General features: G+C 36.5%; 4 protein-coding genes across 4 annotated transcripts; 1 reads left to right on the forward strand and 3 right to left on the reverse strand.

Moving 5' to 3' along the window:
* Positions 1–4,163: 4,163 nt before the first annotated feature.
* On the reverse strand, positions 4,164–5,274 carry LOC110713750. The gene is made up of 3 exons (XM_021892200.1): positions 4,906–5,274; positions 4,706–4,770; positions 4,164–4,449 (listed from the first exon to the last, which is right to left on the reverse strand). The coding sequence occupies exons 1-3, from the start codon at positions 5,272–5,274 to the stop codon at positions 4,164–4,166; spliced, it is 720 nt and encodes a 239-aa protein (XP_021747892.1).
* A 2,616-nt stretch (positions 5,275–7,890) lies between these two features.
* Positions 7,891–8,253, reverse strand: LOC110713761. Its single transcript, XM_021892209.1, has one exon. The coding sequence runs from the start codon at positions 8,251–8,253 to the stop codon at positions 7,891–7,893; it is 363 nt and encodes a 120-aa protein (XP_021747901.1).
* Positions 8,254–9,061: 808 nt separating this feature from the next.
* Positions 9,062–14,316, forward strand: LOC110710706 (proteasome subunit beta type-5). Its single transcript, XM_021889042.1, has 8 exons — positions 9,062–9,199; positions 9,842–9,964; positions 10,081–10,210; positions 11,035–11,141; positions 11,919–12,053; positions 12,152–12,255; positions 13,698–13,798; positions 13,870–14,316. The coding sequence occupies exons 2-8, from the start codon at positions 9,851–9,853 to the stop codon at positions 13,995–13,997; spliced, it is 819 nt and encodes a 272-aa protein (XP_021744734.1). The 5' UTR covers positions 9,062–9,199; positions 9,842–9,850; the 3' UTR covers positions 13,998–14,316.
* A 545-nt stretch (positions 14,317–14,861) lies between these two features.
* On the reverse strand, positions 14,862–15,287 carry LOC110713769 (ethylene-responsive transcription factor ERF037-like). Its single transcript, XM_021892215.1, has one exon. It carries the CDS (start codon positions 15,285–15,287, stop codon positions 14,862–14,864), a length of 426 nt encoding a protein of 141 aa, XP_021747907.1.
* Positions 15,288–25,654: the final 10,367 nt, after the last annotated feature.

The raw sequence follows: 25,654 nt of genomic DNA on the forward strand, positions 1-25,654 counted from the left end.
CTAATGGATTAAGTGCATGTTCTGTTTAGCTTAATTTCAGTTCAGTTCAGTTCATCTCAGCTTAGCTTCAATCAGTTCTGTTCAGTTCAGTTCCTAATTTCCTTCTCTCATAAACAATTCATTTCAGCTCTATGCATTTCAGTTCAGTTCAATTCAGTTCAGTCCCAATCAGTTCAGATCAGTTCAGCCCCAATCAGTTCAATTCAGTTCACTTCACTTCACTTCAGTTGTTTTCAGTAAATCGGAACACGCCCTTAGTGTAGCCCAATACTTTATTATTTAATGAGCTTTTAAAATTGGTCCACTTGAATGGATAGCAGAACTAGGTTAAAATAAATTAGTAATATATCAACTCTTTAGGTCATGGTCACCTTTATCACAAGCCATTACATTAACTTAGCATGTGTGCAAGCTCTTCAAGGAGATGCGAATAGAAATGGCAAGTAAGCTCACTTGATTCGTTACTATCACGATTTGATTATCGAGGTAGGATTGGGAGGTTAATTAAAGTGATTCGTGTTGTTCAAGAAGAAAATCAAGCGACTTAGCGGCGGATTGAATTGTAAAATCGTGGAGTCATAGATTATATAGGTTTGACATTTTTAAAGGGGCGGCTCCTTTAACTGCCGGAGGATCTTAAATGAGGACGTTAGTGGCGTGAGTGCGTGACCTTAGTGCGGCTTATTCCTCCTTAGGAGCTTTTAGTTTAACTCTTAATTTTCTTTATTAGATTTTTCTTTGTCCTTCCTCGGATGTATTTACTCAATAGCATAATTAATTTAATTGTCTAAAGCAATAATGTAGAAAAGCATACGAACTTCAAAAGCTTAGATCAAGAGAGTATACGAGATGTACAATAATGTATATAAGTATCCATACTAGCTATAGTTACTATGGGATAGAACCAAATTTAATAATTAATAAATTGAACAAATGTACGAAGTATACGAGGTAAAAAAAAATTACATTGTTTTTTACATTCTTTACACTATAATTTTTATGCTCATATACATACTTAAACACATATTTAACCATGTAGTAGTAAAAATTGTGAAGTCTAAAGTTGATTTATATCATGAAATTGCATATTCAAACAAAGCTAACAAAATCTATATAACTTTTCTCACTTATATACGAGTATTACAAATTACAAACAATGGTCAAAGTAGATGTTATGGATAATGACAGTTGCTAAAAGTCAAATTAAAGTGTAAAACGTTTAGAGAAATGGCGATACCGCTATGACGCTATGTATTCTATGTATGCAATTATGAGCCTTTATACAAGTATTTGGTTTATGGGTAAGTGTGATATTAATTAATTAAGGAGCCTCATAATCTTCTTAGCTTTAATTTCTTTTTCCATATCTATTACCTAGTGTATATATTCATATATTATAAGTGTGATGTTATGGTAATATGATCCCAACCTAAATTAAACTTTTATTGATCACTAAGGCGGCTAACACGCACGTTTCATAACTAGTCATGTAAGAAGAGAAAAATAACATAAGGGAGCTTTGGTTGTTGATAACAACATTAATGAGGGTATGTAAGGGATGTAAGAAGAGAAAACTAACATATTACTCCGTAAAAGGTAATAATTGCAAAAAAAAAAAAAAAAAGAAAAGTATCTAACACTTAAGTAGAATGAAGAGAGAGTAGGTGAAAATTAAAATGTTGCAACAACCATGACCAAAATTTAGGGTTTGTTTGATATCGATGTGGTTTTCTATTTTTCAAAATCAAATGATACACTCCCTCCATTCCTGAAAGTTCGACTCACTTTACATTTGCGCGGTCTCTAATGAACATCTTTGACCATGAATATTTTCGGCTATGTATAAGTGAAAATTATAAAAGTTGATATTTGAAATTTTTATAATAAGGGGAATCTAATAAGACCCTCATACTAATTATTAGATTTCGGGAAAATTCCTCAATGTGGAGTGTATACCATTGATCAATATATATAGAGTTTTACAAGACTAGGAAATCTAGTACGATAAGGATACAAAATATATATAAAAATTATCCTAATCTGCGACAAATATTATCATAAATGTATATCTATCACACCCCCGTAGTCATAGCGGGAGGAGGTCGTACGCTAAGACTGGATCTAAAATCCAAAATTAAGTCCTGTGGAAGGCCTTTTGTGAAAATGTCCGCAAACTGATACCTGGAAGGAACATGTAGCACCCGAACTTGACCCAATGCAACCTTTTCTCGAACAAAATGAATATCTATCTCCACATGCTTGGTGCGTTGATATTGTACCGAGTTACTAGAAAGGTAGATAGCACTGACATTATCACGATAAACAATAGTAGTCTGACGAAGAGGACAGTGTAACTCCAATAAAAGGTTACGAAGCCAACAAGCCTCGGAGACAACACTTACGACGCCTCGATATTCTTCTTCTGCACTCGATTTGGATAATGTAGGTTGACGCTTAGATGACCAAGTGTAAACACCTGATTGCGTCTCCCCAAAAACTAAACCCAGTGATGAGTACCTTTCACGTTTTTTTTATTATTGAGTTAGGTGAAGAGTTGAAGAGTCTCAGAGTCTCGTGAATTTCCTAAGCCTTAAACACATTTCTAATCTTTCTTTAAATGTTTTAATCCAAAATCATTTATTTCGTGTCTTTAAACCCAAAATAGTTCATTTCGTGTCTTTCAAATCGTTTATTTCGTGTCCTATTTATAAAAACGTCCAAACCAATTTTTTTTGTCCATAATCTGGGTCCAATGATTGTGTAGTTGAATGGAGTTTGAAAAGAGCTTTCCAACGATATATTATAAGCCCAAATCTGAGCTATAACGAGGAAGTTATGGCCAAAATACTAAATCAAGCCCAAACCGAGCCTTACCTACGACCCAATGACCATGTGGAGGGTCCATTAACCTTAATTCATTCCTAATCCCATTAGGATATAGGCATCGCGACGTGATGGAACCATCGTCATGCGATGAAAGGAGTTTTACCCCGAGTCGGATTTTGACTCTTTTTTTTATCTTTTCCCTTGTTTTTTCCTATAAATAGGGTCGTTTTCCTCCGTTTTCATTCACCAACAATCATCATCTATTCCTCTCTCCAACTTTAAGCTCTTTCTCTCTCTCTCTCTCGTTCTTAGCCTTAGTCTAAACACATCACACACCATACGACCTTTGCGAGACTTGAATATAATACTCTAGGCCCTTCTCGAAGTTGCCTTCGACCTCGACGTGAAAGGTTGATAGTTCTGAGGGTTTGGTCCCTAATCCTTATTTCAATTCTTATTTGATTTATTTGATTAGTTTGGATTTATTTTTTTCTTGAAGTTACTAACGCGTGTATTGTTTTAATAGAAAGAGATACAAGGCATCAAAGTGAGTAGATCTACTAATTTTTATTCCTTGCTTTTGATATAAAAATCATGCTTAGAATATTATTATGATTTATAGTATTATGTTAAGAGGCTTTCATGTTTCTAGTATCATGTTTAGGCTAATGCTTTGATTATGATTTTTATTTAGTGGCATGCTAGGATTTGTTTTTAATCCATTTAGTATCATGCCTAGAATCTTGCTAATCATGTTTTAATAATGTTATGATGATTTGATTATGATATATTGATGATTGTTGTGTCAATAACTATTATGTTGCTTGATTATGTTGTTATTGCTTGATCACGCCCTTCTTGCAGGTTTAAAGGGAATTTGTATTTGATATCACGCCTAATAAGATAATTAATAATTTTGTTTTAGGCTTAATATGATTTTAATATCAAGTGATCACCAGTAATAGATTTATTTGTGCATTAGTAATTAACCAACGTAGATTAAACAGGTTTAGGATTAACTTGTTGTATGTATGTTGATCGAAAAGCGCACATGAATATCATAAGAATTAAGTAGAGGCCTATTTAGGGCGGGTTCAATCTCTTTTAGGTTGGATTCGTACCATCATCCCCAAATATCTAGTCATGGTTTCGGACCACTATGGAGTTAGCGATCTCCGTGATCGTGAATGGGGTGTAACCTTCACACACCCTAGGACGATTTACAAGTTCCTAAAACTTGTTGGAGACTCTTTCACTCTAGCTTCCTTCCCTTTGGACGCCACCATGCTTAATTGCATGATCACAGTGGGGCTCAAAGTTGAGTGTTGAAATATTCCCTACACCAAGAAACAAGGTTGTCCACAAGAAACAACAATAACCCGATGTGGAAAGACGGGTGTCGGGGCAACCTCCCAATCAGCGTCAGTGTAAGTAGTCAAACGAGTAGAAGTAGACAGATATAAAAATAAGCCATGATCAATGGTACCCTGAACATAGCGCAGAATGCGCTTCAAAGAATCATAATGAGATTCCCGGGGAACATGCATAAAAAGACACACCTGTTGTACCGCATAGGCAATATCCGGCCTAGTGAAGGTAAGATACTGAAGAGCACCTGCTAAACTGCATTACAAAGTAGGATCCCAAAACGGTGGTCTTGCATCTGCACTAAGTTTAGACTTAGTGTCGACTGGAGTAGTTGTAGGTTTACAAGAGCCCGTACCTGCACGCTCTAAAATTTCATATGCATACTTTTGCTGAGAAAGTAGCAAATATGAAGGAGTATAGGTCACCGCAATCCCTAAGAAGCAACTCAAAGGGCCCAAATCAGACATAGGAAACTCATTTTGCTACTAAGATAATGATCCCCTTATGCAACCTGTTAGAAGAGGTAGCTAATATAATGTCATCAACATATAGAAGCAAATATGCCATATCATCACCCTGTCGAAAAATGAAAAGAGAGTTGTCACTTTTAGCAATGATAAAACCCAATTTGACCAAAAAATTCGCAAATCGCTAGTACCAAGCTCTAGGAGCTTACTTCGACCCATATAAAGCCTTACGAAGTCGACATACATAGGAGGGTGCTCTCCGATCAACAAAACCTGGAGGTTGATGCATATAAACAGTTTCTTGCAAATCACCATGTAAAAAGGCATTTTTGACATCTAAATGATGAATCAACCACTTTTTAGCCATAGCTAAGCTGAGAACAGTACGAATAGTGGCCGGATTAACTACCGGACTGAAAGTCTCATCATAATCCATACCAACTTCCTGCGACCTACCATCACATACAAGACGAGATTTGTGCCTTTCAAGGTCACCATTAGATTTGTATTTGTGTTTAAATAGCCACATACAATTAACAATATTCACCCCCGTAGGCCTAGGTACCAAATCCCAAGTCCCTGTTTTAATAAGAGCATCAAACTCATCATGCATCGCCGCATTCTAGTTAGAGTCATTAAGGGCATTTTTATATGACTTAGGGAGCGGTGATTTATGAGGTGAGATGGTCATGTTAACATGGTGATATTTGGGGGTTGGTTTGGAAATCCCGTGTTGACTTCTCGTCACACGTGGAAAAGGTGGCGGAGGGCGAATGGGTTGGATGGGCAAAGCCCCACGCAAAGGAGGGGGCGTGTAGGTTGAAGCAGGTGGGCGCATTGCATTGTGTGAAGGTGGGCTTGCTGTATTATTGTGTGAAAGTGGGTTGTGAGGATAAGCTTGTGGGCTAGCCGCATGTTAGGGAGTGTTTGGGCCTTGCAGCTTAGTCCGTAAATGGGTCGCGGAATAAGGAAGAGTGCTACAACCTCCTTAGGGAGTTACCTGATTCGCATAGGAATGAGGCAGTGTAGGCTAGGGGTGGGCGGCCGCGGGTTGCCTGCGGTGTGGGCTACCTCATGACATGTGAGGTTTGAGGTTGGTTTTGTGATGAGGAATGATGCCATAAAGGCTAAAGTAATGGACTTGGGTCAAAACTCTCAAGGAAAGAGTAGTCTGCAATCCGATATTTGTTCAAATTTTGGTATGGAAAGGTGGACTCATCAAAAACCACATGATGGGAAATAATAAGCTTATTAGTAGATAGGTTTAGACACTTATAGCCTCGATGATTAGTGGGGTAACCTAAGAAGACACATGGAGTGGATCTCAGGGCCAACTTATGTGAGGTTGTAGCTGACACGTTAGGAAAACAAAGGCAACCAAAGACTCATATATGATCATAAGAAGGCGTCTTGCGAAACAAAGCATGAGCAGGAGTGTCATTAGATAGAGTTTTGGTTGGTAGAATGTTAAGAAGATATGTTGCTGTTTCTAAGGAGTCTACCCAATAGGAAGATGGGATCGAAGCATGAATAAGAAAGGTGCGAGAAATATTATTTAACGTCCAAATCATGCGTTCGGCCTTCCCGTTTTGAGAAGAAGTATGAGGACAAAAGAAACGAAAGAATAAACCATTTGTAACACAAAATAGTTTAAAAGGGTCGTTGTCAAATTCTCTACCATGGTCACTTTGAAAGGATTTTGTAGGTCACTCGAATTGAGTTGATACATATGCTCTAAAATTCAAAAAAGATTGAAAGGCTTGAGACTTGAATTTTAACGGAATAGTCCCCACAAAATGGGTAAAATCATCCAATAAAACCAAATAATATTTGTGACCTTGATAACTACGAATATGAGATGTCCACAAATCAACATGAATAATCTCAAAAGAAGTGGAAATAGTACTAGTTGATGAATGAAACGGCAAACGAACATGTTTTCCTAATTGACAAGAAACACAAAAAATGGAGTCGTGCTCTTTAATACAAGGAATTAAATTTCTAGACCTAAGAAGACTCAAGGTAGGATTTCCCGGGTGTCCAAGGCGATCGTGTCAAAGGTGTGATGACGCAACAGTGAGAGAGGTAGCAAGACATGTGGATAGAGTGGTGGTGGTGGTGGTGACAGGATATAGGTCCCCCAAACTATTACATCTCGTTATTACTTTCCCTGTACGAAGGTTCTTCACAGAAAAACCAAAAGGATTAAATTCAATTGACATAGAGTTATCGGAAGTGAATTTTCTAACGAAAATAAGATTTTTAACAATTTAAGGTGCTAAAAGAACATCACGAAGGGCAAGTGGGGGTTTAGGGTGAGGTAAAGTAGTGTGACCATAACCTGCAACTAGAATGTGATGACCATTACCAACTAAAATATAATTATTTGAGCTCAAATTAAATAGAGGCATGTGAGTACCTGAATTGTTGGTCATGTGAGATGTCGCACCCAAATCCACGTACCAAGAGTTGTCTTGCGGAAGGGACATAGTAGCAAACGAGTTACATAACTCGGTGGGGGTCATGGGTGGCCTATAATTTGAAGGATGATTTGTCGGGTATGGGACATAGTACTGTTGTGGGTATTGGGCCACATATGCTGCCCTTTGAGGTGGCGCATTGGGCCGTGGCTATTGTTGGGTCTGCTGTGTAAAAGGGAAGGGTGCAGAAGCCCATTGCATTTGTTGTACTGGTTGTTGGGCCCAAGTTAGGGCTTAGCCTCATTGAGGTGCTGCTATTTTTGACCCACATCCTTCCCACGGCCACGCCCTTTGGCCCCTTTTCCTAGGCCACCGTGCCCTTGGCCGCGACCATCGTCTTTGTCGGCGCCTCCCCCGCCGGTTCGCTGCTGTAGTTGGAGCTGTTGTTGTGGAGGTGCGGTGGTGGTTGGAGCACTAATATTCGTTTGTTGAGCCATAAACAATTAATTTGTTCCCTGATCGTTGGAACGTCGAGTCTCCTCAAGGAGAAGACGTGAACGGGCTGTTTCAAAGGAGGGCAGCGGGTCCGTCTGCTAAATAATGGTAGCTACCGTATCGTAATATGTATTTACGAGCCTTGAAACTAGCCGAATTACGAGCTTTTGCTTAGTCACTTGCTGATTGACCGCGGTTAATTGATCTGTCAAATTCTTCAATTGTTGACAATATGAAGAAACGTCTGAAAAATTTGATAGGTGAAGAGTATTAAATTGGTTTTCGAGGTAGACGACCCTTGTGTTCTTGTTGTCCTAGAAGATGTCTTTCAACTTATTCCATACTTGTTGAGCGGTATCTCCTCTACAAAGGACGGTATGCAAAAGATCAATGGAGATGGTTCCATATAACCATTGCTTGACAATGGAGTCAAGGCGTAGCCACAACGATGATGAAATATCAGTTGGTTTTGCAACGGTCGAATCAATATGATCGAGGACATTAAATGCATGACAATGGACTTCAAACAACAACTCCACCCAATTAGAGTATTGAACTTTTTCCCGATCAAGAATTACAGGGATAGCATTCTTGATGTTGTTGACGGAGAGAGCCGGATGGTACTCCGTCGAAGGCAGAGGAGGCGGTGGAGTGGGGGTTTCATCGTCCTTAGCCATGGCACAAAAGGAAATAATATGGCAGTGCGTACCAAGAAAGTGGGAATCAATTGACAGAAAGTGGAAATTGATTAACATAAAGTGGAAATCAATTGAAAAAATTGAGTGCGGAAGCTTGTTGACGCTAAAAAGGTCCCAAAAAAAACAAAATCAAGAAATTGGAAAAATAAAAAATTGTGATCTAAAACCTAAGCTCTGATGCCATGTTAGATTTCGGGAAAACTCCTCAATGTGGAGTGTGTACTATTGATCAATATATATAGAGTTTTACAAGACTAGGAAACCTAGAACGATAAAGATACAAAATATATACAAAAATTATCCTAATCTACGAAAAATAATATCATAAATATAATATCTATTACTAATTTATTTCTATTGTATAAATCATAATATGTGGTCAAAGTTATTTTATTTTGACCTGATGAATAGTAAGTGAGTCGAACTTTCAGGAATGGAGGTAGTACTTTATACTGTATGTCATATAATGAATCAAAAATTGGTTAAACTTATTTAAATTATGATAATTTTAAAAACTGATAACAAAAAAGTGGAAACACATTTTTCTTGTATCCTATTTTTGGTTTTTTTAGTTTTAAAAAATTTAAAAACTGAAAATAAAAAACGATTCCAAACAAACCCTTAATTGTACAAAATGTTATAACACCAAAAAAAAAAAAAAAAATTAGATGCACATATAACCCATCCTCCATCCATGAGCTCATAAATCATACTCACATTACCCATCGAATTAAAACTGTAAAAGTAAGCCCATTTAAAAAAGCCCAATTTCTTTGTTAAAAATAAGGCCCACTTACAAAAGGTAGACTCTGGCGCAAGAAACCTTCGTTAACAAGTACTAGTATTATTTCATTACTTTTTCGCAAAACCTCCCCAAATTTTCTCTTTCTCTCTCCTAACACTCACTCCGATCTGCAATTTCTAGGTATGTTCATTCAATTAATCACTCGCAATCTTATAGCTTTACATTAAATTTGATTTGGATTAGCTTCTTGATCAATTTTTTACCATTGTTTAAGATTCGCAAATTTTTTAGGTTCTTCATTTTGTAATTTTTGGTTGTTAATTGTTGTACTGTATTATTTTTTATTGTTGATGATGTTTGTTTTTCGATTAATTTCAAATTTTGTTCTGAAATTTTTCACTACTGAGAGTCTGAGCTTGATTATCTCATTTTTTTTTGAGTTTTTTTTTAGCTCTTTTTTATCTTTATTATGTCTCAAATTAGTTCAGTTCTTACATTTGTGTATATATATATATATATTTTTTTTATTTGTTTGATTGTTTTAGATGAGAGTAATAAATTAGTAGACCGTTGAAGCTCGATAATTCGATATTATAGTTCAATTTATCTTCGGTAGGTTGAGAGAGTGATGAGATTAAGGGTTTAGCTTTTTCGGAATTAGCCGAGAATTGTATTGCATTTGAATCTAGTTTGTCCAGGAAGTTAGCATGATTTGGAATTATAAGTCGGTTTATGTGATATGGGTGAGTGTTATGCCGTTTTTAGCTGCTAAAGTCTGTAATTGAAGGATTAATTTCCCTGCTTTTTCGACTGATTTTGTAGGATAACGATATGAAGCTTGACACAAGTGGTCTTGAATCAACTGCTCCGCTTTTCCGGAGAAGTGATGCAGTATTTGATGGCTTGCAAATGACCCCTTCATTCGATCTCCCTAATCCTACCGATGTAAGATATCGTGATGTTTTGATAGTTGATACATGTAGGCATATAATTTATTTGGATTAGTCGGTGTAATTGAAATTTTGGTTGACTTACAATGATATTCCCATTTTTTCTTCCAGTTTGATGGATTTCAGAAAGAGGCCGTACAGATGGTGAAGCCTGCTAAGGGGACTACAACTCTTGCTTTTATCTTCAAACATGGTGTCATGGTTGCTGCTGATTCCCGAGCTAGCATGGGAGGATACATATGTATGTTTTACTTAACCCTTTTTTAATAGCTTCTTTGGCTGTTCAAACTGAGTAGGTTTGCTTTTGTTGCTTGTTGTTGTGGCTTTAGCTTTTTTGTTATTCAATAGTGAAGGAAAGGTGAAGAGGCAGATTCTGTTACGTTCTGTTCAATTGTAGTAGTGTCCGTAAGATGCCTTGAACTTTGCCATTCTTGTCTTCAGAAGTTGCATCTACTTAAATTCAGAGCTTATGTAATTTGTACTCCTTTATCTGTTTTGCAACTTTTGGTTGTTTAGTTTGCTTTTGGTGTCTGTGAACAAATATATTGGGAAATAAATGAATTTATTACTGGAATCTCTCTTACCTGGCCTTGTAATTGTAGACAAGTAGTAGTTATGAGCATGAATCACTTTTTTGTTGAAGGAATTAAATTCCCCTTAGTGGATGTTCGAGGATCAAATTGCTGAACCATGAGTATGTCGGATCTTACTGCTAGTGGTGTTTGTGAGGCTTAGATATTTAGATGCAATGGCTCTTCCATATAGACATGTAGGAGAAATAATCACTAAAACTGATTGGTAGAGGGGGTTGGGTGGAGTTTTAAGATACGGAAGGTCAAAACCATCCTAGAAATGACAAAAAGCTACTTGCTTTGGTTTAGCTGTCTGAACACACAATGTCCCTTTTTTGCTGGAGCGGTTTAGGTATGTCATAGACTTGACCCATCATGATATTAGGATTGTGCTATTTTCTGCAAAGCTTCCAAACACTGTTTGGAATAAATGTTCCTAACTTATTCTTTGTTACATCCCCTCCGTTACTTACGATGTTTGAAACTTTTGCAGCATCTCAATCTGTGAAGAAAATTATTGAAATTAATCCTTATATGCTTGGCACCATGGCTGGTGGAGCTGCTGACTGCCAATTTTGGCATCGCAACTTGGGAATTAAGGTACTAATCATTCTAGTCTAATGTGAAACTGTGCCCTGAGCCTCTGAGGAACTAACATGTCTGAAATTACTGCATACTGCATTTGTTGCTATTTTCTAAGAAATACTGCACAATGGAGTGAAACATTCCGATCTGTTTATCTCTTATTTTACATATAATGGATTTTTTTTCAATATACAAGAGAGAAAAACTGTTGATCCTCTTTTGATGGAGAACACTTGGGTGCATGGATGTAATGTGTTTGATTTCTTAGCTATTTTACTTTTGTTGTGTGTTTTAACTGGGGGTTCACCTTTCCCTTCCCAACTTAGTTGTTTTATACAAGCAGTCCAATGTTGCATATCTGATGTCATGCTGTTGGCAGTTGTGGGGAGATTTTCTTGTAACAAATAGGAGCAGTGGCATTTGTGGGAGGAGGAGAGAATGTGATTAAAATAAGTGTTCATTAACTCAGCATTGGTGATGATTAGAAGATTTTTGAGTATCTCACTATTTGGAGTTTGCACTTTATTTTTATCAATCACAAAAGAGTGACAGCTGAATGATTTAGCTGCTTAATTAGTGTGCTACATGTAGTATACAATGAGAAGGGTCATTGAGCTCTTGTGGGTCTGTGGTGGGGAGAGTATTTCCAGCTAATTTTTGCAAATCTATCCATGCTCCTAGGTTGACACTGTATTTGTGGTTCTATTGCTATTAGCCTATTAGGATACCATTTTAGTTGTTTGGTACCATGTGTATCTATGAAAGAATGACAGGTTTTGTATGATTTTGCAGTGCCGGTTACATGAACTTGCAAACAAACGAAGAATTTCTGTTACAGGAGCTTCAAAATTGCTAGCAAACATTCTGTATAACTACCGAGGCATGGGTCTCTCTGTTGGCACAATGATTGCTGGGTGGGATGAAACGGTAATAGAATGATTCTTAATTTATTTTGCCTGTTGTCTGTGTCAGTTTGATTTATGGGGTCCCAAGTTACAAGTTGCGTGTTTCTATGTGGTTTATAGGGGCCTGGTCTATACTATGTGGACAGTGAAGGTGGAAGGCTCAAAGGAATGCGGTTCTCTGTTGGATCTGGTTCCCCATATGCTTATGGTGTGCTTGACAATGGGTTGGTACCTTTTTTCTTTGATTTTTGGATTGCTTTAGCCTGTAACATTTTTCTTTCTTTGATAACCTTTGATTTTATAAGGTTTATCTAATCTTTACTCAACTCTGGTTGGGACGTTGCATCCATATGCTTCTTTTGAATTTCCACAATTCACATTACATAATCAACTATGAAAGAATTTTATATTAGGATTAAGACTATAGCAAGCAGTGGAAAATCAAAATATAGGCTCTGCACCTTTTGGCCATCCGTAATATGGGCCAGTATTAGCATTTAGGTGATTGCTTCCTTCTATCACATTCTTATTTACCCCTTACCTTCTTTTGGTGAAAACTCTGAGAATTTAATTGGGTATTACTTCATGTAAATATGACATCTGATTTTACTATACCTTTAGGCTCTCCAAGTGCTATCAAAGCCTTCATATCTGCTCTCTTTTTTGGTTTATATTTCTCTGCAGTATTTGTTTGTATATAGGAGAATTCTTCAGCCCTTAAAAGTTACTGCCTAGTTTGTTTCTTTGACATGCTAAGTATCTAGGTTGTCTATATATGTAGTTACTCTGTTGCTGCAGTTAGATGATTTTTCTGGCCAGGAAACATATCAGCCTTTTTGCTGCTGTTTTTTAGTGGCAGTTTTAGGCTCTGTTTGTTTTGATGGAAAACATGATTGTGAAAAAAGTTTTCCTTTGTTTATTTGATTATAGGAAAACCTATGGAAAAGTAAGGAAAATGGAAGTAAAAGGGAGGGGAATGATAGAGGAGAGAAAATGGAAAAGTGGAGTAAAAAGGAAATGTGGCATACATACCTTCGTTACATATGGAAAATGATTTTCCTTCTTTAAAAAGCAATTTTTTAGTTTCTACTTATGGAAAAATTGTTTTCCACCCTTCAACAAAACATAGGAAAATGGAGAAATAAAGGTTTTCCACCAAAGCAAACCGATCCTTTGAGGCCCGGCCCTCTCTAGAATAATGGTTAAAACTTAAAGAGATGCAGTGCTACTGTCTATGCTGTTCTATTTATAGGGTTCAATTTCATGAAACCCCTCTCTTTTTCAATTTTTTTTGTGGCATATTGTAAATTGTATGGTAAAAATTAGGACCATATATATTTGGAAGAGTCCTTAATTTATTGGGGTAGGTTGTCATTTTTTTTTTTCGTGTTACCTTTTTTAGTCGTTTCCATTTCAGTAAGTCCATACATTGGAAATGTCTGTTTAGTGACTGACAAAAGTAAAAACTAGACAATACTCTTTTTTTTTTTTTTTTTTTTTTTTTTTTTAATATGAATATATGGATGTTCAATATTCTTCAACTCACAGTCTCGTAGACATATAAGTTACATTTGTTATAAAAAAAATTCAGAGTTTCAGTCAACTAGTACAAGTTGCATTGCCTTATGAGTTATGACATTATGGATTGTTTACATTACATCTCCAGGTATCGATATGATATGACAGTTGAAGAAGCATCTGAGCTAGCTAGAAGAGCTATTTACCATGCTACATACCGTGACGGAGCTAGTGGTGGAGTTGTCAGTGGTATGTTATTTTATCTCGCACATGCAGCTGGACATTTTTGTAAATACTAGTGCTAATTGTTCACTTTGCAGTTTATCATGTCGGACCTGATGGATGGAAGAAGCTAACCGGGGACGATGTTGGGGAACTCCACTATCAATATAACCCTGTTGTGCCTGCCACAGTAGAGCAGGAAATGGTTGAAGTAGTTGGAGCTTAAAAGTGAGGTGGAAGGCGGCCTATTTTCTAGTTGCAGCTGAAGTGGAGAATGTCTTGATGCTTTTAAATCGGGTGGATCATCCCTCATGAGGTGATTCTCTGCAATATCCTAATGATTTCCTGTGTTCATATGAACCGAATCAGTTGTGTTATTGTACTAATAGACTAATGCTTTAAAGCTTGTAGCCATAGATTCAATGAATTGCTCTTTTGGTTCTACAAAGTTTCTTACTTCCTTTCTGGGTTTCATGAGCTTCTTAATTGATTTTTCTTTGTGACATTCGACTCTAGTAGTTTTTATTTTTCTATTGTCATTGTCAGTTCTGAAGTTTTTACCCCTTTTTTTCGTAAATTGAAGACAAGATTTTAGGTCCTAGTGCTGTGAGGATTTTTAGTCAGTTTTCCAAAATTAGAGCAAGGGATGTTTGTATAAAATTACAGTTTTTGTAGATGTCAAAAAAAAAAAAAAAGAAAAAAAAAAAGGGTTTTTAGAGGGATAAGACAAGTCATAGTATAAAAATTAAAATATAAAAAAATGAGTCAAAAAAATAAAGAAAAATTGCCTGCAATAATCCGACCTTTGCCGTATTTATCCAAAATAATCCCACCTTTCGATTATTTTTTAATATTCCCACCTTTATACCCAATCCGCTCCCAATGGGCCAAAGAGACTTGAAACTAGCTAAGCAGGTTACTATTTGTGATATGAGATTGTTTGCACAGGTGTTACAACGTGAACGTGATTGATCAAAATAATAAAAAAATATTGAAAAATTAAAAAAAAAAAAAAAAACTACGGTCACCTCTCCAGTAGACCCACCATCGAACCACCTCCGCTTCCTACCCAGCCCACCCACCGAAACCATCACTCCATTGCGGCGGCTAAAGCAGCAGTAGCTTGAACATCACGCGGTGAATTCGACGCAAGCAAGTTGAGGGAGTGAGCGAGTTCAGGGAAGTTGAGAAGAATTGCTGAGCCACCTTTGTCCTTTGATATACGCAAAGTACAGCAACGTTGTGAGCACGCGCCACCATTTCTGTTGTGTTGAATGTACATACCAAGCCATATTCGAGATATTTTTTTCTGGGTTCTCGAATTTCGGATACCCATTTGCTCCAAGCTCATTTTCTCACTCCTATGTAAATTAAGTCTTTGTTGTTTTCTCTCTTTTGTTTGTTGTTGATTTGGGGTGAGGATTGAGTTAACCCAAAAAGGGATTGATGAGAAGATGAAGTTGAAGGTGTAGCAATAGTTGTTGTGTCGTTTTGAGTTGAAGGTGAATTCCGCCATTGATGTAAGGTAAACGGAGTTCAGTAACGTTGATTAGTTGAGTTGCACGAAGGGTGTTTTGATGAAATGTCTGAGTGAAGGGAGAATTATAGAGTGAGAAAATAATGTGGAATTTAAAGAAGGGGTTTGTTTCGGTGGGTTGGGTTAGGTAGGACCGTAGGAGAGGGGGTTGCCGGAATCGGGAAAGGGAGATGGTGGCCGGAATGCCGGTGGCAGGGGCTGCCGGAATATGGGTTTGGGTTTTTTTTTTTTTTTTTTTTTTTTTTAAAATTTTATTTTGCTGTTTTTTTTTTTTAATTTATTTTTATCTTTATTATTTAATTTTAATTTTATTTATTTTGTTTTACATTTTTTTGACCAATCATAGGCTGACACGTGTCTAGTAATTTGTAATAACAAGTTGGATGACCGGTTAGGACCATTTAAAACAGAAGAGATATAAAGGTCGGATTATTAAAAAATAATCGAAGGTAGGATTATTTTGGGCGGATAAGGCAATGGTCGAATTATTCCGAGTAATTTTTCCAAAAATAAATTTGTGAAACTTTAAAAAAGTAGCACAATATATATCTACTCCTGTTGCGTACTCTTGAATTTGGTTTATCAAATAACAAATTTATGTTCAAACAAACGAAAACTAGCGGTTCCAATTTGGGTTCAAACCACAACACTTGTCAATTTGAGTAATGCTATTCGTCGGTCAATTGACACTACAACGTAGGTACGCATTCTCTGAGGCTCAGTGCCCGAATCCGAGTTGGACTTTTTAGGGCATCACCTGACTCTATGGTCAAATTTAAAAGCCATCCTCCTTTCATGCCAGTGTTTTGGGAGTTAAAATTTACTACTGGTATAACTCTATAAACAAATGGATACCCTGCTAACTTCTTGTACTATTGTTTAAGGATTTACCATGATACCTTTTCCTCTATGGGATCTCCCATTTCGAGAGGTCACATCCATTCTCCCCACACACTCTCCTCATCATTCATTCTTGTATCATGGAAGCCATCTCCGATCAACTTCTTCAATCTCAACTTCCATGGGTCGGTCCACAACAACTCAACAGCAGCAGGAATCATCATTAGAGACAATAGCGGCAGTTCTTAAGGCTTTTACTTTCAACCTCGGCGACATAAAAACATTCATTGCAGAAGCTACAACTCTTCGTAAAGGAGCCCAACTAAATTTTCATTGCGGCATTCAGAACATTCAAATTGAAGGTGATAATCTTTTTATCATGTTACACCCAAAATTAAAATTTCCGATTTATCTTGACTTATGAATGTTGACTAAGGAGAAATGGACTTTAAAACATTATTAAAGACTTAGTCCAGCGATGAAGGTACGACTTAATGGGCAAGGCCCAATTAGAAAGCCCAAGGAGTAAGATAGAGCCGATTTAAGACAAGTAGAATACTTTGAATTTCAAAGGAGGTTTGACGCCAAGAGTCATATCAGAGTTAGTGGAGTAAACCGCACCAAGATTGCATATAAATAAGAGAGAACGCTCAAGGGAAAGACATCAACAAATCAATTAACAAAAAACATTTCTTTTTCTTTAACCTTTCCTCTTAGCTTTCTTAGATTCCCCTTTGCTTAGTAGCATGTATTGAATACCAATCGTTTATTCCAATTGTAAGAACATGGAGGTAACTTTTCCTTCGACTAGTACAATTGTAGCCCTGACTTTATCTTTCAATTAATGGAAAGTATTTGCATCTTTTTTCATATGTGCATCTATTCGTTTCTTTAGTAAACTAACTTTTTAAAATTCTTTAAGGACAACTTCTTTACTGTTTTATTGTGTTACGTTAGCGAGTTTATCAATCCTTTGAAACCAGCAAAAGTAGGGGCAGCCCCTTAATACTCTAGAACAAGATAAGGTATTTGACTTGTTGGTAAAGAACAATATTTACCTCAACAAGTCATCAACTCAATAAAAGACACTTGAACAGAGTCCCTAATTGGCATATTGAGCATGTTATCAAAGACACTCGTTCTCTCCTCTCTCAATTTCATAATTGGAGCATCCTATCTATCGGGAGGCAAATCGCGTAGCAGATTGGATAGGTAATGTGGGATATTTAGTTCCTGATAATATGAATATTGATGTTTGTAATAACTCTAGTTTTTTTTACTATTCTTATTTCTAATACATTTGGAGTACCCCTCGTGATGAGGACATCCTAATGCTTTTTTTTTTTTTTTTTTTTTTTTTTTTTTCCAGTTCTAACCTATATATAAAAAAAAAAAAAAAAAAAAAAAAAAAAAAAAAAAAAACTCCTCATACTATAGATAATGGAATTAAATTGTGTTGACTCTGTTGAGTTGAGAATAAATAATAAAAAAAAAAAATCTATTTTAGGATTTTCATTAGATATTTAAGTTGTTGGGATAATTTCCTAAAACAAAGAGGATTCCTAACATTAACAACCATCTCCCGGTTCCCTCAACATTCTGAGAGTGAGGAATAGCTCAAGTGGTTAGAGCTTCCCTCCCTCCCGGTTCTAAGAGATCCTTAGATCGATTCTCAACATCTGCCCTTGTAGCTCTCTAAACACCATAAAAAAAATAAATAAAAAAAATAAAAAAAATAAAAAAAACCCTTCTCCCACACGCCCAAGCTTTAGTTCAGTTTTTTTTGTTTTATATAACTCATATTTACAGTAGACTAGTAGAGGCATTAGAGTCATGAGATATTAATGGATATGAGATCACATATTAAATTAAATCTCTAAGTACGACCTCATTCTTCCTTTTTTGTTTGACCCCTTTTTTTCAAGGATTTTAATTTTTTTCAAGGATTTTAATTAAATCTCTAAGTCATAACATTCAGTAAAAATAATTTTGATTTAGTAAACATTAATAACCGTAAATAAGAAATATAATAGAGAATTAATAAAAATATTTTCAATTTAGTAAAAATAATTTTATTTCAGCGAATATAAGGTGAAGAGAACAACGCCTCAATGTTAGTCTACTACCTTTTTCTGAAAAAAAAAAAGTTATATGCTTTATAAACCTTTTTTATTAATTTTAATAAAGATGGCCCAACTTGTGGACTAATTTTCATTCATAGGAAGATCTATAGGAACAATATAACTAGGAAAATCCGACAAGACTTTATTACCCTCTCTAAACAAAACTCAAATCCAAGACATATACTCTAAAGACTTATTGACAAATCTCTAACCTTTAAAAGCCACAACCCACAAATAAAAAAATCCTTATCTACAGTGTGTGGACAAATTTGCCCCTACATTTTGCTCTTAGTAATGCTTTTATGCCAAAAAAATACAGTGTTAGCCCTCAAATTGTTTTTACTCATTTACCCTCAAATTTACTTTTTACTACCTCCGTTTGTAATTTTGTATTAGATGCAACTTTGAAATCTTTTATGTCTCATAAATTGAAATGGAGGTAGTATGTGAAAATTAATTCAATGCCCACATAATTGACCTTATATACATAAATAGTGAAGCTTATTTTTGCACTAATGATTAAATAGCAAATTAAGCAAAATGGGCCAAGTATCTAGTCATCGCATCATGTGTCCCAAATTAAATAGCATATCAAAAGGAAATAAAAAAAAATCTAATCATATCATATCACTAATAAATAAAGTCGGTCTTGCAGCCAAGTCACGAGACATCGACACTTGGAATTCCAATTTTTTGCCAAGTGTCAAGCCATGTAAGCGACAAATAGATATTATTGTAATTAGATTATATGCCACATTAGTTTAGATTGGATAGATTTGTTTAGGATAAAAAAGTATACATAAAATAATTTATTATTCAATTCTTTTGAAAAAAAGTTATCTTTTTATTGACAATAGAATTTTACTTATAGCAACACACCACATATTATAATTAATATGAATATCCAATTAACAATACAATTTTATCCCTATACAAATAACCTCGTAATTATAATTATATATAAATATGGCCATGTATCATTAATTTTTTTAGTCTACCATTGATTTACCATTAAAACTTTAGAATCATGTATTTTTTATATTATGTTGTAATATGTTTGTGATTTTGTTAATGAAATTAAAGAAGTAAAAAACTACTAAAATTAGGACACAAGAGAAACTGTACAATACAAGGGAATCTTGAAGTGAATTCAAATCAATGTTAGCAAAGTCTTAGAACTTTACGGGTTTTGCAAAGTCTATGTAGCCCATTTACCAGCCATATATATTACATATGGTCCAATTAGGCCAATAATATAATATGTTGATTTTACGTGTTAAGAAAATAATTATTTTTAACTTTTTATTTATTTTATTATTTTTTTTTACCGACGCGCTCTTCTTTCACAAAATTATACTCCCTCTATTATTTTAGTGTCCCATTGACATTAAGCACATATGTCGACATAGAATTTTGATAAATAATATCTTACTTATATATTTTTATATGTATAATTCACAAACATTGGTCGTAGTAGACCAAGTGAATATAGTGCAACTTACAAAAATAGAAAATAATAACAAACATGAAAAAAGAATAATAGGTAGTTTTTCTACTCTCTTTTTGTATCGAACATTTTAAAAAAAATACTAATAATAATTATTATTATAATTGTTATAATTATAATTATAAGGAAAATTTTCAAAAAACCACCCAAAAATGTGTTGAATTTCTAACTAACCACCCAAAAAAAATTTTATTTTAAAATACCACCCATTAAATTAATTTTTTGCTCAGATTCCCACCCAATTTGAAAATCCGGTGGTTTTTTAGCTTGTGGGGCCCACATAACGGCTAGTTTATGCTTTTATTTGTTTTCTTCCCCCGATTTTTCCTATAAAAGTGTATTCCTTATTCAATTTTTGCTCCTAAACAAAAATTTTCCCCAAATTACACAAAATTAAGCTTGCTTCTAATTGCATTTGCATCTGCAGCAACGACATCACTTGAATTCGCACAAGGTAATCTCAATTATCTGGAAAAATTAGGGTTCTTGCAAAATGTTAATTGGGGGAATTTGTGGGATTCATTAATTAGGGTTTTTTCATATACACGATTTAATTGAGATATTTTGTCAATTAGGGTATGTGGTAGTACTGAATTGTGGTTTTTCCTTTCAATTACAGTTAAGTTTGCTTTATTTGTAACCTTGTTCTTTGTGTTTGTTTGTTGTTGTAATTGTTGTGGTAGAAATGGAGGAGAATAAGATTGTTCTCAAATTTAAATATTTAAGTGTAACTATAGACATTGAATATGAAGTAGGCAGAAGTAACTTGTTGGATACAGCTATAGAATTTGATGATCAACTTCGTGAGATGGATGATCCATTAGAAGGATCAGTTGAACTATTGCTCCCTACATTCCAGTATGTGTATAAAGGGAAGTTTAGGAATTTAGAAGATGATGGGGATGTGTTCAAGATGATTAGGAGGTTACCTAATAAGGAGGTGTACACCATACATGTTGGGACCACAGATGATCCTGGGTTTTTGGCTGACTGTATGTTGGAGTACAGGATGAAACAGAATGGTACATGGCCCCCCCTGGTTACCCTCATTATGGAGCGCAACCACCACAGTGAGTATGTGTGACTGAGGATATGTTAATGTGGTTGAATCTTTGTTTAGTTGATGTAAATTGTTAAACTAACTGAGTACTATTATGCTGTATTGCAGGGATGAAGATGTCATGGAATAACTCATCTCCCACAAACCAGAGGAAATGCAATTGTGGATTACCTTTAGCAAAATTGACTTCTTGGACAAATGAGAACCCTGGGAGGAAATTTTTGGCTTGCAAGTTATATGACCCTAATACTGAAACAAGGGGGTGCAAAGCTTTTGAATGGGTGGACAATGAAGATGGTACTGATTGGCAAAGAGTTGTCATTAACCAATTGCTCCTTGACAAAAAGTTGATGAAAGGTGAAATCAACTCTTTGAAAAGGGATGTGGATGACTTGACTGGCCAGAGAAGGTGTTTGCTTAATGAGGTTGACACCTTACAACTGAAATGCAAGGCCCTCACTGGTGATAGGAAGAAATTGATCAGAAGCAGTGGTTGTGACAACAAGCTCCAAGTTTATTTAGTTGTGTTGTGTTCTGTTTTGTTGGTTGTCCTAGGTTATCTTGTAATGAATAAAATGGTTTAAGTGGGAGGTGGTGTTAAAGCAAGAGTATTTGTAATGGTACTATTATGCTATCAATGAAAAACACTTGTTTTAGTTTGTCTTATTGTTGTTGTTAGTTTAAAATACCACCAACTGAATAAATATGCAATGGGTTTAAACAACCAGCAACTGAATAACTATGCAAATGGTATAAAAAACCAGAAAAATGACCCATATATTTTAACTAATAATGCACTATATCAGTGCTATTGTCAAATTCAAAACATAAGGGACTCAATTAACAATCCAACCACTTATGTCCAAAATACTAATACTTAAACTGTCTTGTAGCTCATATAAAAATACAGCCACATCAAATTACATTTGGCAAAATCAAATATATGGGTCAGCAGAAGCTACTTCCTAATTCTAAGAGGCTGCTCTGAGCTAACAGCCTACTTCCTAAGTCTAAGAGGCTTCATCTTGGTTCTGGGTGGTCTGGCTGAGGTAGTGGGAGATGTTGTTACTGATGCTTGAGTGAGCTGGCTCAGCTGATGGTGGTCAGTCTGCTGTTGTTGCTGACTCTGCTGATGCTGACTCTGAGGCTGCTCTTGATGCAGAGTCTGCTGACTTTGAGACTGCTGAGTAGTGTGCTGCTTCTTCTGCTGCTCTTCCTGAGGGAACCTCCTATTAGCAATACTGTTGGGTCCTGGTGTACCACCAAGGGCACTCTGCACAGCCAAATTAACAGTAATTAGGATGATACTTCTCAATAAACACATCTGACCCTAAATCACTGCTATGTAGGATATTTTGTACCTCTTTCAAAGCTCTTTCTGCTTTCTTCTTCCTCTGGTCATTCACCCATTCACTGTGCGCAGCAGGTCTTCCTCCTTTTTTTGGGGATGAGACAACAACAGGAGCCACATGTGGGTTTTTGCATGTCTTAGCATAGTGTCCCAATTGCCCACAGTTCTTGCAAGTGCTCCTCCTTTTCAAATGTTGCTGCTCTTGCTGGTTACCACCAACCACTTCCCCTTTCTCCAACTTTCTCTTTTTTGACTTTGGCCTCCCAGGCTGAATTTTTACTGCTGGTGGCAGAGGTTGCCTCAGCTTCACCTTCTCCCAGTGATGTGGACCAGGCATAGCTGCCACTTCGTGCCTGTGTGCAAGCATATAAGTGGACACAAGATATGCATCATCCACATAATCTTCAGGGTCAGCCCTCTTGTCCATGATGCATGCATATGCATGCACACATGGGATGCCTGTTAGCTCCCAGTGGTAGCATGAGCATGTTTGTTTGCTGAGATCAACTGTCACTAGGTCTGAGTTCAACTCTAACTCATAAGTATCACCCCTTGAAATCTGCACAATGCAATGTCTAGCAGCAGGTTCTATCCTTTGAAATGTCTTCTTCACATAAGGAACAACCTTACCTTCCATTTCCTGATAACTCTCCCATTTCTCATGGTTCCTTCTCATCATGTACCTCCTAAGCCACTCCATCTGAGTCAAAATTGGCTTATCCCTTGCTTCTTTGATGACCGCATTAAAAGTCTCACATACATTGTTGAGCAACATGTTAGACTTTGGGAATGGACTAAATGCATGTCTGGACCAGTGTTGAGCTGGGATCTCAGCTAGATATTCATATGCTTCTTCAGACAGAAACTTAATTGATTCCATTGCCACTTCAAAGTCAAACTAAGCAAGAAACACCACACACATCCATCAAATACACATAGTCAGACAACATTAAAACACATAAAACAGACACATAGATATACAACACAGACACATAGATTTAATCAGTTAAACACCCATAACAATGTAGAAACATACCAAAGTTGTTGCCCTAGCTGCTGACCAAAACAACTCCTTGAAAGTTGCACCACTAAATTGTAGCTTGAAGTTTTCCCATATATGCCTCACACGATACCTTTTGTCTGCATAAGGCACCACCTGCTCCATAGCTTCTAGTAAACCCTATTCAAAAAAAAAAAAACCAAGGCCTTTAGAATAATGAATCTTTAGAATAACAGAAAAATAAATGCAATGTTTAGAAGTATACCTTTTGCCTATCATACATAAAGGTAAAACCAAGGCCTTGATTTTCATCCTTCAAGGCTTTCATTAAACTCTCTAAGAACCACACCCAAGTGTGTGTGTTCTCAATCTCAACTGTTGCCCAGGCAATAGGATATATGTTATTATTGCCATCTTTACCAACTGCAACTAGTATTTGACCAGGATAAGGGCCTTTGAGATGGCACCCATCAACTCCAATCAGTGGTCTGCAGCCTGACAGGAAACCTCTTGCCATAGGTGCAAGGCAAATGAACATTCTCAGGAATTGAGGAGGCTCAGGCTGGTCAACTCCTTCTACTACAACATTGCACACAGTACCAGGGCTATACTTAATGATAGCCTTCCCATAGTCCCAAACTTTAGCATACTGCTCTGCTGCTGATCCATATATCAGCAACTTAGCCCTAGCCCTAGCCATCCAAGCCTTGCTGTATGTAATTTCAATGCCAGTGTCACCTAGCACCCTCCTCCTGAAGCTCTTTATTTTCCAGCCTGGATCACTTCTCCAATCCTCAAGGTACTTCTCAGCTAAAAATTCAGCAGTTAGGTTTAAATTGCTCCTAACTCTGAAACACTTGTGCTTCAAATTCAGACTCTTAATCTTCCAACAGTCTTGGTTCATAGACCTCCTTGCAACTACCCTAAAGTGACATCTTCTCCCCCCTACACAAGTACACTTAGGTAGCTTACACTTCTTAGCATTCCACTTGCACTGACACCTCCTTCTACACTGAATAGTTACTTTGGTACTGTCATTGTGCAAATACCAATACTCACACCTATTCTGAATAGCATGAACCCTTAACACTCTCCTCAGAATTTTGTTGTTCTGGAACTTCAGACCTTTGACCAATTCAATGGGTTTTTTGAAGTCAGTCTGTGGATGGAAAGTTGGGCAATTGTCTTGCTCCTCATCAGAACCTCTAGGGCTATCCAACTCCTCAGAGTCAGATGTAAACTCTCTCTCTACAGCAACCTCATTTCTCAACAGTTCACTCTCAACGTTGTACTCAGGGAGCTGCAACTCTTTATCACTGTCATCTTGCACACATTGTACACTAGCATTCACTTCTGCTAATATCTTGCCCACACTGTCATCTAGATCTTGAAACTCCCCCTCCTCAAAATCCCCCTCTTCTTCCCCAACTTCCCACTCTATGGTAGTATCAGAGTTTGATGAATCAGATCCAAAGTCTGATTCCAAGTCCACCTCACTCGTACACTTATTCTTCCTTTTCCCTTTTGCTTTTCCCTTTCCCTTCTTCCCTGTTTGCCTAGAAGTACCTTCCTCTTCACCCAATTTGTTCTTCCCTTTCACACTGTCAGAGAACAGTTTCTTTTTGGTGGTGGTGTTCTCAGTATGCTCATCAACCCTGTCTACCCCTTTGCTGGTTTTTTCTGCCTCCTCTTTGTCTTTAATTGCCAACTGCTGCTTAAACCTAGGGCTCCTCCTCACTTCACTGGGCTTAGGTTTGACTTTTGTTTTTTGGGTGGGTTGTACAATACTCACTTCAGGGCTAGTACAATAAACTATAACAACCTTATCCTTGTTTATTGTCTCTAGCAAGCCTTAGACATCACTGTCACTCACAATCTCCTTTTTCCCACTTGACCGAGTCCTCCCCTTTATCTTATACCAAACATTGAACAGCCTTGGCACATGCATATCTAACTTCACAAAGCCCCAAATGCAAGATTCCCTAACAAAGTTCACAGACATCTCACTAACTTTACACTTGTACCTCCAATATTCAAAGCCACCCTCATACCCACATAATGTCTTCCCCTTTATTTTTTTGTTCACAAACACCCCCCCTAGTCTAACCTTAACAGCTACATAATCAACATCAGCAACAACCTGTTCATTGTATAAAGCAAAATTATGCACTTTCAACACAATTCACATGCACAAAAAATGCAACTTTGTTACACATAGCAGTAGTAAACAATTCGCCTAATTCACTCTCCTAAGTACATCCCTAATTAAATAATTCAACAACAATTACAGTAATAGAATACATAACTCAATCAAATACACAAACAACCCTAACTTTCCACATAATTGCAAATATACCATCAACAACCAACAACCTTCAACATTAAACACAAACAACAAAATTGCTTACCTCTTTCGACGCCATTGCACTGAGCTATTGTCAGGTTCCTCACCTAAGCTCCTGGTC

The sequence above is a fragment of the Chenopodium quinoa genome, unplaced genomic scaffold, assembly GCF_001683475.1.
Source record: "Chenopodium quinoa cultivar QQ74 unplaced genomic scaffold, ASM168347v1, whole genome shotgun sequence".
In the NCBI taxonomy this organism is placed as follows: domain Eukaryota; kingdom Viridiplantae; phylum Streptophyta; class Magnoliopsida; order Caryophyllales; family Amaranthaceae; genus Chenopodium; species Chenopodium quinoa.